The sequence below is a fragment of the Ursus arctos genome, unplaced genomic scaffold (genome assembly GCF_023065955.2).
Source record: "Ursus arctos isolate Adak ecotype North America unplaced genomic scaffold, UrsArc2.0 scaffold_31, whole genome shotgun sequence".
NCBI classification, from domain to species: Eukaryota; Metazoa; Chordata; class Mammalia; order Carnivora; family Ursidae; genus Ursus; species Ursus arctos.
Genome location: NW_026622997.1, coordinates 9748196 through 9765148, shown reverse-complemented (window position 1 = coordinate 9765148; position 16953 = coordinate 9748196). Strand labels below are relative to the sequence as shown.

The 16953-nt window shown below is 41.5% G+C and overlaps 1 protein-coding gene across 2 annotated transcripts in view; it reads left to right on the top strand.

Annotated features, from left to right (window-relative positions):
• The window catches only part of LYRM4 (LYR motif containing 4), a 157929-nt gene that overhangs the window by 87802 nt on the left and 53174 nt on the right, over window positions 1-16953 (top strand). The window contains exon 3 of one of the 2 annotated variants that reach the window (XM_057304898.1): window positions 1607-16636. The exons of the other annotated variant lie outside the window; for it this stretch is intronic. Coding sequence (XP_057160881.1) covers window positions 1607-1735 — 129 coding nt within the window. The 3' untranslated portion in view covers window positions 1736-16636. Of the gene's footprint in view, window positions 1-1606; window positions 16637-16953 lie in introns of those variants that run through there. 2 annotated transcript variants of the gene reach the window in all.

The following is a 16953-nucleotide window of genomic DNA, read 5'->3' as shown; positions in this document are numbered from 1 at the left end:
GGGATGAGTAGTTATTGGTGTAGATTTCAACTAAATCTTCAGTTGGTTGAAGTGTTAGCCTCCGTGAGCCATGACCGACTCTTCTATAAGTGAGACTCCCAGAGATTATTAGGAACTCATACATTCATAACTGACCTCTTGTTTCGGGATGTGTGGAGTAGTTATTGGGAAGTGTGTGTGCATTGTAAGGAAGGGGAGAATGACCTGCCAGGTCTGCTCTCAGAAGCAGTGAGCCCAGGTACACACGAGGACAAGTCTTCATGTGTAGACACATGTCCTAACTGTTATGGTGCCTCTGTGTTTTTGAGGGGATTACGTAAGCATCATCAGCAAGAGCCTGTGAAGTAGGACAGAGAAATACAGGTGTTCAGGAAGCATTAGCCTGGCAGAGCCCTAAAAAGTAAAATGGGAAAAGGTGGCTCCAGCAGACGGCTGAAGTAGAATTAGCCAAGCATACATCAGAGTATCTGTAGCCACTTTGGTGCTGGATTACCACCCGACTGTCTTCATGGTAGTGACAAAACGGTTCTCCGTGCCTGTTAGGGACTGATGATTGTGTCCCCCTCAAAATCATATGTCGAAACCCTACCCCCTAATGTGATGATCCTAGAAGGCAGGGTCTTTGAGAGGTACTTAGGAGTAGACGAGGTCATTAGGATGGAGCCCTTGTGAATGGGATCAGTGCCCTGACAGGAGTCCCGTTAGAGTGTGCTTCCTCCCTCTGCTCTCCACCCTGTGAGGACGCAAGGAGAAATCAGCAGTCTGCAACCCAGGAAACAGCCCCCTCACTAGCACCCGATCGTGCTCACACCTGATCTCAGACTCCCAGCCTCCAGAACCGTGAGGAGTTAGCGTCTGTTGTTTTAGAAGCCACCCAGCCACCCTTCCTGAGTGGACCAAGACCATGACCGTGACAGCTAAGAGGCAGAAGCAGACATGGTGACCAAGTGGGCTGGGAAGTTCACTTTCAGGACCAGCTTTGTGGTGCTCAGTGTTGATTCTTCCGGCCTGTCGTTTCACAGGAAATACATAAAATCTCTTTTCTACGTAACCTTTTTTAAAACGAATTTTTTTTCTGATTTTTAACTTCTTTGGACTGTACTAAAAATAATGTTGGGTATTAAATTTGTTTAGGTTTTTCTTCTCATTTTCAAGTGATCAATATTAATGCTAAAAGTGGATGTATTCACTTTTCCCTTGTAGACATTGCCAGAGAAGGGAATTACTTGCTTGCAGCCATAACGAAGATAGTTTGATTCATTAACGATATAAATGCTTTACTATATGTAAGTTATACATTGGTTTGTTTTGTTTTGTTTTTAAGAAGAAATTCTAAGTAGATCAGCTTTGCAATACATCCATTTGGATTAAAAGTTGCCATTTATAGCAATTGAGTAAAGAACGGTGGGTGTAGAGGGAGCCTGAGCTTCAACCCTGAGTCAAGGTTAATGGTATTGGGTCAGGCCGAGGAGGTCAGCTTCTGGCTAACTCACCGTAATGCTCACCCTCAGCATGTCTCACTCCCAGCCTTACATTGACATTACTCATTCCTGAGTTGACCCGGGTTGTCTTTTCACCGCATCCGCATTTTTTCATTTCTCCACAGTGCTGCACACCACAGGCATTAAGGGGAAGATGTTCACACCAGTACACAATCACCACCACAAATGTGAGCCTACGAATACGCAAGGTTGTCTCTTTCCAGTTTCTGCCTATGCTTCTGGCTGAGATGTAGAGAAATGGGAAGGAAATGGAACAGGAAGCCAAGATGGAAAGGCTAAGTGTATTTTTGGTCCCTTTTACACTAACACAGACTGCCAGAATGTGAAGTCTGTTCATATTTACATGTCCGTTTAAGAAACACGGATGCAAATGATTTTTGTGTTTTTCATTTCCACACACACACACGTCTGCAGAAAACAGGAGTTCACTTTTAGAAGCTTTTTTTTTTTTTTTTTGAAAAAGTTATGCTTGAGAATCCTGAGCAATGATTTTTAAGAAACACATGAGAATTTCTACATCCAAGTATGACTCTTTCAATAATTTGCCTTGAGGGTCTGCCTGTTTACTTCAGTAAACGTCCTTTTCAGAATTGCCATCAGTTTTAGTTTCTAACGCACATAAGAAAATTGAGTTGTATCATGGCCTCTTTCTTCAGACTTGACTCTGAATCACTTTTGACTATTTCCAAAAGGTAAATCTACCCTCAAGGGGTGAAACTTTGACAACACAGACACTATGCAAAGGAACGTATGCGTTATTCATTCAATAAATATTGAATACCTACTATGTTGCCAAGTGGTGTTCTGAGGGACAACAGGGATGTAAGATGATTTCAGTCCTTACTCCTCAGCTGCTGACAGTCTTAGGGGAAGACAGACATTCTCGAACAATTAAATATATAGTGAAAAGTGGTGGCACACATGGGGTATAGCAGGGGCCCAGGGTGAGGAGTGGCTTTCAGAAATGTTTTGAACAAAGATATCATCCCTGGAATACATTATCACATCTGAAAATGGCAGTCTTAAGAAAGGTATGAGGTCTCATATGTTTCTTGAAGACTATCTTCATTTCCTAATTATTACAGTAAATAGTAATAAATAGTAAATGCATTTGGCCTGACTTGTTTAGAATAATAGAAAACAGACACTGTACTGTGATAGCTTGTTCTGTAGCCCCTCAAACTATTCAAAGAAGATAAGTTAGAGCATCTTATGACTCTAGTTGGATTTTATATTTTTGTAAGTCATTGAAATACCCTGGCATCATCAGGGTGTATTTGATAAGCATAGCTAAAATGATTGAAGAAAACATTTATGTAAAATACCGCTCAAGCCAGAGCAGTAGGACAGAAACAACGTGTCATAACAAGACAACATGGGAGTGTGGCTTGAGAGGTAAATTAAACAAGCATCCTTCTCATGGATGATAATTGTGTTGGCACCAGAGAGCTTGTGTATCCCTGAATTATGCTCTTAAAGAAGCAGTTGGTGCTTAAAAAGAAATCATCCTGGAGAACAGGGGTAGGGTTTTCTGGTCAGGAGATTTCATTCCAAGCAAGGACATGATTATTCCTGACTGTCATTGCATTACTAGGAAAACTTCTTTCTGAGATCCTTAAGAATATATCAGTTATGCCATTTAGGGAAAGCCTAAAGAAGATAGACTGACTAGCAGTGAAATACAGGGTTGAGAAATTTCTGAAATCATCTGGTTTTTTTTGTTGTTGTTGTTGTTTTTTGCCAAATCTTACATTTCAGCAATGGTCACAGCTGTCAAGAGCACAGCAACCTTAAACACACAGTGAAATGGGAAAACTTGGTAGTCCTCCTTCAATTATTAATGATGCAGCTTCCATATTTGCCCTTCATATTGTCGTTCTCAAGTTCAACACACATTTATGACATTTAAACAGGGGGTTTTTGAAGTATTTTCAAAGACCCAACAACCCTAAACTAATTGAAATGTGTCATTTAAAGCATCAGAGAAGCATATTCCTAAGTACAGCAATGCTTATGTGTAGTTATGTGATGAGAAATTTGGGAAAAAATACAGGAAGTTTTGGAAGTAATACCTCTGTTTCCATGCCAATGGAGATAAAATAATATTCTCTCACTTTGGGAAATCTGAGATTCGTATTCGCCCAAACTTGGAAAGACTATGAAATAGGTAATCAACTGACAGTATCCTTGATTTCAAGACAAAGATGAAAACTTCATCTTCAAAGACAAATCTGGATCCAGTAATTCCACTGCTGGGTATTTACCCAAAGGGAAAGTAAAACACTAATTTGGAAAGATACACGCACCCCTATGTTTACTGCAGCATTCTGTACAATAGCCAAGATATGGAAGCAATGTAAGTATCCATTGATAGATGAATGGATAAAGAAGAGGGTGTGTGTGTGTGTGTGTGTGTGTGTGTGTGTGTGTGTATATGTATATATATATACATATATACGTACATACATGATGGAATATTACTCAGCCATCAAAAAGGATGAAATCTTGGCATTTGCAACAATGTGGATGGACCTGAAGGGTGTTATGCTAAGTGAAATAAGTCAGATGGTGAAAGACAAATACCATATGATTTCACTCATATTTGGACTCTTAAAGAGAAAACAAATGAAACAGAAAGGACTCATAAATACAGAGAACTGGTGGTATATAATGAGAATGCTTGTCCCTGATATGTGATTTCCGCCTTAATTGGGAGTACCGAACTGCTGGGGGTCACCGTTGAACAGAACGTCCACAACAACTGCAGGGGAGAGTATTCTAGAGGATAAGACACAGCTGCATGGCCTTTATGACCTGGTCTTAAAAGACACATAGCATCACTTCTGCCATATCCTGTTGGTCACAGCAGTCCCGAGTTCAGATTCAAGGAGTGGGGACATAGACCCCCAGTTCTCAATGGTAGGAGTGTCACAAAATTTGTGGCCATATTTTAAAACAACCGCAGACCCCTTCTCCTTAGTATTACAACAGCCCATTGTCCTGGAATTCTCAGAAGAATTACAACTCTTATATTACATTACAGTTATATGCTCTTTCTTCCCTCCCTCCCCATCCAGTTCAAGAATAAGGGCCTAGGAGCTCCACCCCTATCCCATTACGTCTTAAATCCCCAGGTCAGGCAGGAAAGAAAAGGTTGAATAAGCACACATAAAAAAAATCAAGTGGAAGAAAACTGGAAAGCTTTCGTCCATTTTAAAGGGACAGCTGTTGGTTCTAAATGAAGGTAAGAATGAAGTCTTTGTATTTCCACATCTTTCCATTGTACTGTGAAATTGGATTTTTGAATTGGCTCACATTGTTTTAAAAACACGCTGTGGGCCAGCCAAACACATTTGCTGGCTGCACATTGCCCAAGGACCACCAGTTTTTGACCTCTGGACCTTCCCTGGGATCTGGGTTTATACTATTTGTCTATGCACGGGGCTCTGAACCCCTCTTAGAAAGGACCACGACTCATAAAGCAAAGCAGTATTTAAGATCGCACTTTTATGTTTATTCACAAAAATCTGTGCGCTGGGATATAGAATGCAGTGGAATTACTGGATCCAGATTTGTCTTTGAAAATGAAGTTTTCATCTTTATCTTGAAATATTTGCAGAGCTTCTGTTCAAGAATCGAGGTTCTCACTAAGTGAAAGGCATCCTTCTTCCATCTGTAATTAGCATAGGAATGGCAGCATTTTATGTGTGTGGCATTAATTATGTGTGTGATGTCTCTAAGCCCGATTAGCTAAGGAACAGACCTTTAATGGCTGGCTGTTAAGATCGAGGGAGGATTGGCTTATATTTCATATCGTCAACTCTTCTGAGTATTGGTTAGAATTTAAACTTGTCCTGAGCATGATATCTGTTTAAAATAGAAGGGGAAATATATTTTTATATATGTACCTCAAACTAGTATTCAGGACTTAACAATTACGAATTATAAGTATAAAGACAAAATATATAGGAAAATGGACCAAGAAGAGATTTAGGAAATCTAAAGCTAAAGCCTTATTTTTCTTCCTGCCCTCCTTGAACTAATCATTAGCTGAGTTTATAAATAACCCCCTCCCTCTGGGAAGAAATGTCATAGTAACACCAAACAGAATGAGCACAGTGAATGATCTTCATTTTCCTTTTTATAACTTGAGTCTTTGTGAAAAGTCCCTATGCAATATACATCCCTCGGGCTCTATTCATTATCACCTCTGGGGGAAGCCAGGAGTGGGGAAAGAAGCATAGAGTCCTCCTTTTAACCACAGTAATTGATTTTAAGGGGACACGATCCTCAGTAACATGGCTGGTGAAGTTGGTTGTTTTTCTCTTGGTGAAGGTGGAATTGTAATGATTTTTCAGTATTCTCTAGAACATTCCCTGCTCTTTGTAAAAAATGCGCTGTGAGATCTAAACACAGGCAGCTGCTTGTGGGAAACTCTTTATTTCTCCTTTACCCTAACATGGGGTGGCGTGGGGGAGCAGCTGCAGCTGGGAATCTTTCCTGAGCACCTACTAGGAAAACCTCAGGTCTGGTGATGGAAGAGGTGGTTCTCTGCAGTCTGTGTGCTGGGTCATGATTCTCTCGTCAAAGAACCCTGGAGCCCAGGACCAGAAATGACATTAACGGTCACCAGGTCCTTTTCTCCAAGGCCTTGGCATATGTCCTTGAGTAGCTTCCAGTATCCCTTCTCGGCCTCCTTGTTCCACGGCAGCAGGTGCTGCAGGCGTCTGCCCCTCGTCCCCAGGACAGCTTGCTGGTAAAAGCAACTCTCAAAGCAGGTCACTATCATTTGAAATCTGGCTCATTACTTTAAGACCTACTTCTTTGTAAAGTGAATTTCTCTTCTGCATACGTATTTAAACCTGAGCCCTGTCTGTGCTCGGAAAACTTGACCGTCAGAGGTGTCTAGCTCATAATAGGCGCTCGGTATATAGTAAGTTTATAAATGAAGAAAGCTTAGCATCCTATGTCATGACGTATTCTTGATGACTCATATTCGTTAAGTGCTCTCTTCAGTAACATAATTAGTGGCATTTCAAATATGTTACTATAGGTTATCGTCATTTTCAAAGAAAAGGAATGCAATTTTAGATATCCTATTTAACTCTTTAAAGTGTGGCATCTTTAATGCAGCTTGTCGTTCTTCTGTGACTGATTGGCTCATGATTCATTAGCTCTGCACATCTTAGGTACAGACGTGAATGTGCTGCTTTGCAATAGGTTAGGACCCCGCCCGGCTTGAGGAGTGGCCTAAAGGAATCTTGCCAACAGAAGGTTCCAGTTCCTCGAGCAGCGCCCAGAACCTAGCTCCATGTACAGCATGTGCAACAGTGTGACTCTGTCTGATTGGTGTGTTGGTATTGACGAACACGTAATGGCACAAAGCACAGGAAATTTCACTACATCTCTAGCGAATTCATATTGAGAAAGAAGGGCAGATGGTTGAAAACAGCCATAAAATATTTTATTACATGTCTGCAAAAATCATTAGTAGTTAGAGAGATGTTATTAATGGATCAGATTCACTTAGGGAGTCGTGTTTCTGTAATGCACATTAAAGCAATGATACTTCTGGTATTTTTAATGTAATCAGGGTCAAAGATAAACATGTCTTTGTATGTAATTAGGAAATGGATTTATTGACAGTAAAGAAGCTGCTATGAAATTTGGCTCCACATCACTTGGGTGGTATTGTTCTTCTTACATTTAAGGAGTGAAACAATAATCAGGTGCTAGCCCTGTAGGTTACTGAAATAATACCATATCGTTTCATTGCTATAATCTGGGGAGATGGGGAAGGGGTAAAGTTATTATTTCTGAAAGTCATCAAAAACCTGTTTTTAAAAAGCCATGAATAACTAACCAGTTTGTGAACTTTGAATGAGTACTTTTAATCCCCCAAGTTCTCTAACAAATCCCTTTAGAATTAATAGGAACATCAGTATTTGGACTTCGGGAGCATGAGAATGATTTCAGTGGATTTTTTCTAAGTTTTGTTTTGTTGTGATCTCTACACCCAACATGGGGCTCAAACTCATGACCTCTGGAGATCAAGAGTTGCTCGCTCTTCCAACCGAGCCAGCCAGGCACCCCGGTTTCAGTGGGTGTCTCAGGTCTGTGTATCTGGGAGATGAAGGAGGCGCGTTAGGCCAGGTGCAGTGACTTGGCACGGTCCCCTCCATGCGGAGCTGAACTTGCCACCCTCCAAGTCAGAATGTCAGAATCACGAGGTGGCCAGTGCTTGGGGAGAGGGGCTTTCTGCGCAACAGGATCAGGGCAGCGGTGTGAATCTCGCATGGAAGCCAGAGGAATGGGAGTGTTCCTGGACCTGTGGTCATTGTTCTTGGGCTCTCTCTCGCTCAGAGTTTGGAAATGCTCTTTCCCCAGCTCTTTCTTTTTCTGGGCTTTCTGAAAATTGCTGCTCTTGGGACCGTGCGCTCTGCCACACCGTGGCAGCCCGTGTTTCTGCATGCCTTCCCGGCATGCTAGAATGCATGGGCCTACAGCGCACGTTTCCACTTGTTACCTTTTAGATGTGCTGCCAACGTTTGGCTTCCAGGCAGGTGTAATCACATAGTCAGTGTGTCTCCAGAGCCCCTTTTGGACGTGGGCTCGAGTTCCTCATGCAGCCAGTTAGCTCACGGTGCTTTTCCTGAAGTCCACGACCTAGAGTTACAAACAGACAGCAGTCCTGTTGCTGTCCCCACATGGCTCTGTGGGTGTCACAGTGAGGTCTGTGACGTCTGTTCCAACGGAGCGTTGATTCACAGTGCTGTCTTCTAGACACTGCTCACCTCTGAGCCAGGTTCCCCCAGTTCATAGCTGTTTCCTTATCCCGTCAACCTAAAAATAATAATAAACAATTTAAACATCCTGTGTAAATCTGCCATGTTTGATAAAAGCAGGGGGGGGGATCTCATCACCTACCGTGACGGTGGAATAAAATCCCCGCATTTTGCTCCGGCAGAGTTTTCACCACAGAAAGAGGTTGCTTTGTCATCACTTTGGGCTCTTAAAATGTTTCTGTTTTTTTGTTTTTCCTTCCCCACCCCTCCCCTTGCCCTCCTTCCTGGACTCTTAAAATGTTTATACGGTTGGTTAACAAGCATCAGCAAAATGATAACTGCTATTGATTGCTCTGTTACGGCTGTGGGAAGCTTAAACTTGCAGATTTATTCCTGATGATAAAATAAGTCTTGGCTTTCTGTTAGCATTCACTGTCCCCGCCAGCCCACCCGTTGTTCACTTTCGTGTGACATTGGTATGTCTTTCTCAGTAAGAGGTGTCAACCACGAACTGGAAGAAGCCCTCCGAGTGCGAGATGCCGGATGGCGTTCGTGATTCCTACTTGCACACGGAGGCTCTGAGGGGATGGAGGGCTCTCAAGAAGCAGTGCTTCCTGTTTTGTCTGACAAGGAGAGAGGGTAGGAGCTGGAGACAGACATGACGTTGATGAATGGTTAGTGGCTTTGTTGCCATTGGGAAGGTTGGTTCAAGGGAAGTATTGCATTTTTTATTACATGGATAATCTATAGTTACTGTAATAATATTTGAGGGGGAGAAAGAAAAATTATTCATAATTCTTCCATCCTGAAACACTATTGTGTTCATGTATATCCTTCCAGAATGTGACTTCGGCAGATAGACAGCATATGAAGGTATATTTTTTCATTAAATGGAATCCTACTAATCATGTATAAGGTTATGATTTCCTAATTAAAATTCACAGTTTTCAAGTCAGTAAAAATATGCATGCATCATCATTTTTAAATGGACACATGGGGTGCCACCAAGTGCACTAACCTCATTTATTTTGCTAATCCCCTATTGTTAGACCTGTAGACGTGCACCACTTTAAACAGTGCCCTGGCAAACATCCTCGTGAGTGAGATATCTTTGTTCACTTATCTAGCTCCTCGTTTAGGACGGATAACTGGAAATAGACTGGATAGGTCAAAATTTATACCGAATATATGGAGATTTTATGTACACCCAATTTGGGAGGAGAAGGTGTTTTTTTTTTTAATATTCTACAACTGTGTTGCTCCTGTGCGGGGAGATTAGATGAACTCTTGCCATTCATATGGCCATATTTAAAGGAACAAAGTGAGAAAAGCTGTCTCACATTTAATTACTTCTTGGGTCACAGAACCTTTGTGAATCTGACAAAGCTTTGGATGCTCCCCTAGAAAAATGCACATATGTACACAATGCCAGCAGTCCATCTGCTCCTGCATCCGGTTCAGTCTTTGACTTAGACAAGCACTTCTTCGTTTTTTGTTTTTAATTATTACCAGTTTCATACCAGTTAAGAGTGAAGTTAATTTATTGCTTCTGCTCCAGTCTAATAAATATTTTATGCTCTTCCACATATAGTCTGTTTCATATTGGACTGTTATAAAGTAGTACTGAAACCAAGAATGAAATCATTCTGAAGAAGGATAGACAGCCCCTACTACTCTAGACTTGTATTTGGCAGAGGGTTATCAAAGATTTATTTGAGGCATTTGGGTGAGACCATTTTAACCATATAGGATGTGATGTTCACATGCTTCACTTTACCCCATCTGTTCGTGCGTTTTTCCTTGCTTGCAGGATTTATCCAGTTGACTATCTCACTGTCCCATTTGGCATGACCAAAGCCAGACTCATCATTTCTTTCTCAAAACGTGCTCCACCTCCTTGCATCCATATTTCTGTTAATCATACCGCTCTTCTTCCAGTCACTCGTGAGGGCAACTTTAGATTCAGCTGGAGCTTTTCCTGCCCAAAGTATTAATCAGGGATCTCCACAGAAACAGAACCAAGACGATATTTAGGTATAGAGAGGGAGAGGGGAGAGATTTGTTACGAGGAATTGGCTCACGATTATGGAGGCTGGCAAGTCCCAAGATCTTGGGCAGGGCGAGTCGGCTGGAGACCCAGGAGAGGTGATGGTTTAGTTCCAGTCCAAAGGCCAGTAGGTTCAAGACCCAGGAAGAGCCTTTTTGTCAGTTTGAGTCCAAAAGCAGAATCAAAGCTAATACTCCTTTTAAGACCATCAGGCAGGAATCATTCTCTCTTCCTTAGGAGAGGGTCAGCCTTTTTGTTCTTTTCAGGCCTTCAACTGATTGGATAAGGCCCACCCACATTATGGAAGGCAGTCTATTTTATTCAGTGTTGGTTCACAAACGGGCCCCCATACATGAAGGGCAGGGAGAGACCAAAGAAAGAGGCGGACCACTCCACATTGGTAGGTGATGTGTTTAATAAGCAAGGAAATTGACTTACAGGGCTTACCTTGAGTGGCCACAGGAGAAACAGATCTTTGTATCTGCCTGCCAGAATCTTGAAAGTTTATGTAGAGGCCTGAACTGGATTCAGTCACATACCATCTAAATAGTCTCAGAAATACCTTATTCTCTCAAGGTGGTGTCCTTGAAATCAGCTCCCACTCTGGAGACGGTGGGCAAAAACACACATTCCAAGGACAGGGGAGGAGGTGAGGTGCCTCTGATTGCTGGGGTCCAGCTCACAGGTCAACTGGCAGCCACATCCTCTTGATGACCTCTTCCAGCACTCAGTCTACTGATTTAAATGTTAATATCATCCAGAAGCGTCACACTGGTCATCTCTTCTTCCCTGAATCCTAGTAGAAGTCACACGACAGATGCAGAGTGCAAGGTGATAGGATAAAATAGACTGGGGTTTTTCCTACGGGGCTTACAGAATACTGAGAGACACAGTTGGAAAAAGGCAAGCAAATAAATCGGCATCGCAGCCCTAGACAAGAAGCACTTTCAAGGTTGCAGAAGAGGTTTTAGCCTTCAGGGGGAACATGTGTGGTGTGTAGGAATGAAAGTAGGTATATGTTTCTCATACAGTTGATCCACATTATTTGCAGATTCCATATTTGAGACTTCACCTTCTCGATACCCGCGGTACCTTCCCCAGTGGTTGGTTATCTGCTCTGTTCCACATACCTAGTTATGCTGTTGGCCACACCATTAACGGTGCCATTGTTAACTCTGTTTTTAAAAGAGGTACTTGCTCGAAGGTGCTCTCATGTGCCCTGACGAGCTTTGCTCATACCTTTTATGGTGTGTCAGTTGGCTCCTTGTTCTTTTAAAAACTGACCAGTTTTATCTCTGCTTTGATTCCCAAATTGATCAGACCTAACTGCTGTCATCTAAGTGGTAAGATTTGTTGCTCAAGCAAGAAAGAGCCAAAAATACGTTGGTCTGGGTTTTTTTTCCTACTTATGTTGAAATTTTTCAAAAATACAAAAAAAAAAGTTCTGTAAATAATACAGTAATAACCCACACCCTTCGCCCTGGTTGACCAGTTGCTAGCATTAGCAACATTTGCTCACTCACTGATTTTCCAACCCTCTTGCTCTCTCTCCTCCCTCTTTCTCTGTCCCATCATGGTCATTCTCTCTGTATGTGTTTTCCTGAGCCACGTGAAAGTAAGTCGCACACGCAATGACACTCTCCTCCTAAATTTTTCAGCATGTGTCTGCAAAGAACAAGCACATTCTCCTACATAGTCAAGAGACCAGTATTACATCCAGGACAGTTATCAGTGATGCACTAGTATTATCCATTAGCATAAAATGCAATCCAATATGAATTTCCCCACCCTCCCCACATCATACTCGTCCCTCTCCCGGCTCCCACTGGCATCCAATAAAGGGTCCACCCGCTGGCCGCCATGTTTCTTTTGTCTCCTTAAATCTGGACCCCAGCACTTCTCCTCACCCCTCTCCTCACCCTTTTGTGTGTCTTCTGTGAGATTTCAGTTTTGGAGAGTCCAGGCCAGTTGTCTTGGATAATGTCCTGCCATTCGTACTTACCTCATTGTTCTTAGCTTCAGGTAAAACATTTCTGACACGAATACTACATGAATGATGGGTGGTTCTCGTCTTGTCACATCAGGAGGCACCCCGTTACTTGGGATGCTCAGGTTGCTCATTTGCTTGAGATCTCCCTTTCGCCCTGTAATTAGTGATATTTAAAGCCTAGTGAATATCCTGTTCTGCAGCAACTTTTCATCCAGGTTTTAGCATTCATTGGTGATGACCCTTGCCTGAATTAATTATTACATGAATGGTGGCAAAAGGTGATTTTCCAGCTTGCTGGCATTCTATACAGAAGAGCTTTCTCTTTCCTCCCTAACTCTTCTTCCCCTGTTTTTTTTAAGTATCACTAGAAATTTATTGTTTGTTCAAAGTGTAGTCCATTACCATCATTGTCCCTTTGATGTTCACACTGTCCCACATTTGCCAGTGGGAGCGTTTTCTATCCAGTTCCTGAGTCCCTTTGACATGGCCTGGCTAGTCTTTGAGCACCTCCTTGTTTTCTGACACAAAGTGGTTTTTTTTTCTTTATTTCTTCCCAATAATATGATATAAGAAACAATTATTATTTTCTATCCATAGCTATATTTTATCAGAGCAGCCAACTATTTTAAATAAGCAAACAAAATGTATACCCCATTCATAGCTAAAAATAAAATGCAATGTATTTCTCCAGAAATGGATTTCTGGATCAGAGCCCAGCTACTAATAACCCAAATAAACAGGCCCTTCCTCTCAGCAAAGAGTAGGCCATTAAGAAATATCTGAGTTGGCATTGTTTGTGTGTGAAAAGCCTCTTCCATGACAGCAGAAAAAGGAAGGTGAATTGTACTTACAATTCAGAATGTGGAGTCATTCATCGGACAGGTGTTTTTATAATTTACATCGTGTGCCCCTCACCGTCCTCAGTGCTATTATAGATAGATGAGGATATGTTGTTAAAAAGGCAAAAGGAGGTAAAGCCAGTTGAAAAATAAAAACAGGTCAATACGTGACAGTGTACTTATTAATGTTACAGGAATTCATAGGGGAAGAGGGAGCACGGAGCAGAATGTGGGGGAAGCAGTCTGTGAAGGAGCTCAAAGCAAAAGTGAACTTTGAGTCAGTGGTTGTGTTTCTGTATGTGTGTATAGTCATGATACGAGACTTTTTGTGACATAGGAAGCTGTTAGCAGTGATTATCTTTGGTGCCAGAGGGACAAGAGAGAAGGAAGCAACCTTTTTATTTTATGCCCTTCGGTACATATATTACTCTTACAACAACAAAGACAAATTTAAGATTTTGCTTACTGAAGATGTTTGGACTGATGGGAAGTGAATAAAAGGCTTGGGCTGGGCTGGGGAGTGAGAACAAAGTTAGAATTGCTCTTTCAGACTCTGCGGGACTGCCAAAGGTTGTGACAAAAGTAGGTGTACCTTGGGGGGACTAACGTAGCAAAACAGTAATTTGCACACACACCAAAGGCTTCTTTACCTTTCTTCAGAGAAGAGTCACTATGTGGTTTTTTAAATCAAACTGAATTGCTTCTAGTTTATTTAAAATACACTTTGATTTATATTTTTCAAAGCGGAGTCATTGGATGTGTCTTTTGAGTAACTCAAGGCGCACGTGTGTGTATTTATGGCATCTTTGAACAGTTTGTTTCCATCCACCATTTCTGAAATGACCCTCCTCAAAAACCGGCCACTTTGGCTTTCCCAGGACAATTTTTTTTTTAATTACCACAAAGGTTTAAATGTCAGGGATCATCTTGAAATAATCGTGTCCCCAGGGTAGACAGCAATCCTTGTCAAATTCTAGTGATACAACATTCGGGGACAGGATGCCACAGTAGAATGATCTTTGTGGGTTAATCAGTTTTGTACTTACCTACTGGGCTGCTTTCAGCTGTGGATCCCACTTACTCCTCACGCCTCACGGTGATGGTTTATGCGCAGGTAGGAATGGAGAGGAACGTGCATGTACAAGGCACTCCGTAAATGGATGACCCTTCCCTTTCTCCCTGCAAAGCCCCTGTTCCAACTACAGGGTTTTTGTGCTCCATTTGGTTTGGGTGTTGGGGGAGGGGGGGCGCAGTGGTTAGAGTTTTTTTGGTTTTACCTCCATTGAATATAACAAATCGTATCCAAGGAAAATTCTCAAACTCTCGAAATAAATTCAGTTTTTACTCAAGTACAAATGGTCCCAATTCTCAATAATTCATTCATCCAAGTGAGCTTTTAAAAACTAGTATTTTATTCCTCCTCATTCTAAGCCACTTATTTATTACTTTCCTCGTAAGTCCAAAAAATATAAGCATAGGAAGCTGAAGCCAGTTTTGTGTTACCGATGCTTAAGTCTCACCCGGTGGTGGTGATGGGGTGTTCATCCCAAATACGAGTCACTTATGGGGTCAAAGAACTGGTTTTTCTCCCTTCTACTCTCTGACAGATACCCTGGAACAAATAGGGACAAGTGGGAAATGGCTCAGGTATAACCTCATTCTCTACTCCACCTCCTACCTCACCCGCCACAATCACCAGAGGCAATAAGAACACCTTGGGGAAAAAATGAAGAATATCTGCATGACATATCCAGCATAGAAATTGGGCCCAAAAATCACACGGTGTGGCTTTTTTTTTCTTTCTCTTTTATTATGTTCAGTTAATCACTGTATTAAGTACATCATCAGTTTTTGATGTAGTGGTCGTGATTCATTAGTTACATATAACACCCCAGTGCTCATCACATCACGTGCCCTCCTCAATACCCATCACCCTGGTACCCCCTCCCCCTGAAACATGGTGTTTAAAACAGCTATCACCATCTCAGCTCCACGTTGTTCAGATGATGTTGGGGAGCAGCTAAGTTTTTTAAACAAAAACTTTCAGTATTTAATGTAGTTAAAAAAAAGTTTTTCCACAGACAGCTTTTAACATTACCACAAATCTCTGTCTGTGTGGTGATGGTTATTGTATCCCTTAAATTTTTTTTTTAATGTATTACCAACACAGGGGGGTAGATACAAACACAGAACAAAATATTCTTCAGACAGCTCTTTCGTAGCACTTTCTGTTCGATAGCGAATGAGATTTTTTTTTCTCACTATAATCATTTTTGGTATTTTTATTAAAACTTGAATTGTAGTTGTGTTATATTTATAATTGAAAAACAAAAAGCTACAATCGACCTCCTAGCCTTTCACTTTACTGGTTTTGTTAAACAGTCTCAACTTTGTAACTCTCGGTTTTGCTCTACACTTTTCATTTAGTGGATTATAGAAATGTAAGGCTCAATCTCAGTAACCTGTTTTCTAGAAATACACCAGAAGAAAGTAAGCTAGCATGCGTTGCCAAGTTTGGGGAAAATTATGTTGTGTCGTATCTAAAAATGAATTTCCTGGGATTCCGTAACTGCATCCACTGATTAGTTTAGTATCAACACAAAACTAGAGAAAAACAAATTAGGACAACTGGATGTTAGCGTAACAAATCTACAAAAAGATGGGCAAAGGGACCGTTAAAGAGGCTGCTCATGGAAAAATAAACACAGACCTACACTTGTGTCCGTGCTAAAGGCATTGCTTAATCACTCTTAATGGGCGGGAATAAGAAGTAATGATTTGAATGAGGGGGGCGCCTGGGTGGCTCAGCGGTTGTGCGTCGGCCTTTGCCTCCAGTCGTGACCCCAGGGTCCTGGGATGGAGCCCCGGTTGGGCTCCCTGCTTAGCAGGGGGTCTGCTTCTCCCTCCCCCTCTGTTGGTCTCTCTCTGTCAAATAAAAATCTTAAAAAAAAAAAATAGGGAATTAAGACAAACTCATTGAAAGTAGCAGTGTCTTCTATCCCTTAGTTCTCCATTTTCTTATCTGAAGAGTTAAAAAGGTAAAGAAACTGCTTCTAATTAGATGCTCACAATTGGTCGAAAGATAGAGTACCCGGAAGCGCTGCATGTAAACTAATTTCCAACTGGGGAAGCTCCTGGAGCATAGTTTCCCTTTCTTTTGTTCTGGTTTTGTTTGTTTTGTTTTTAAGAATTCAAAAAAAAGAAGAAGAAGAAGAAGAAGAAGAATTCCCTTTAGGTTATTGGTCATATAAATGCTCTAGAAAGGGGATGGGGCAGATGGGGAGAGGGAATTGTTTAAAAGCGATTTGGTTTTTCAACAGAAAACCCAATTATGAATTCCTTTAGAAACACTTTTTGTTAAAATATATAAACAGTGCAATGTCATAAGAGTATATAGCTCGGTGTCTTTTTGTAAATTGAAGATATCATGTACTCAGAACCCAAATCAATAAAGAGAACATTATCAACACTCACAAGCCTTTGTACTTCCTCGCCGCGGTACCCCACCAAGGATAACCACTGTTGGGATTTATCCCACAGATGGGTTTTCCTGTTGTGCTTCCTACAAATGGAACCAGGCTACTCCTCGATATTGTTGGAGATGTGTCCATATTATTGCATGCTGGTGTGAATGGCTTGTCCTCAGGGCTTTATATTTTTTCATTTTGTGAATATACCACAAAATGTATTTATCCTTTCTACTACTGATGGGTATGTGGGTAGTTTCCAGTTTCAGGCTGAATAGTGCCTATACACACACACACACACACACACACACACACACACATAT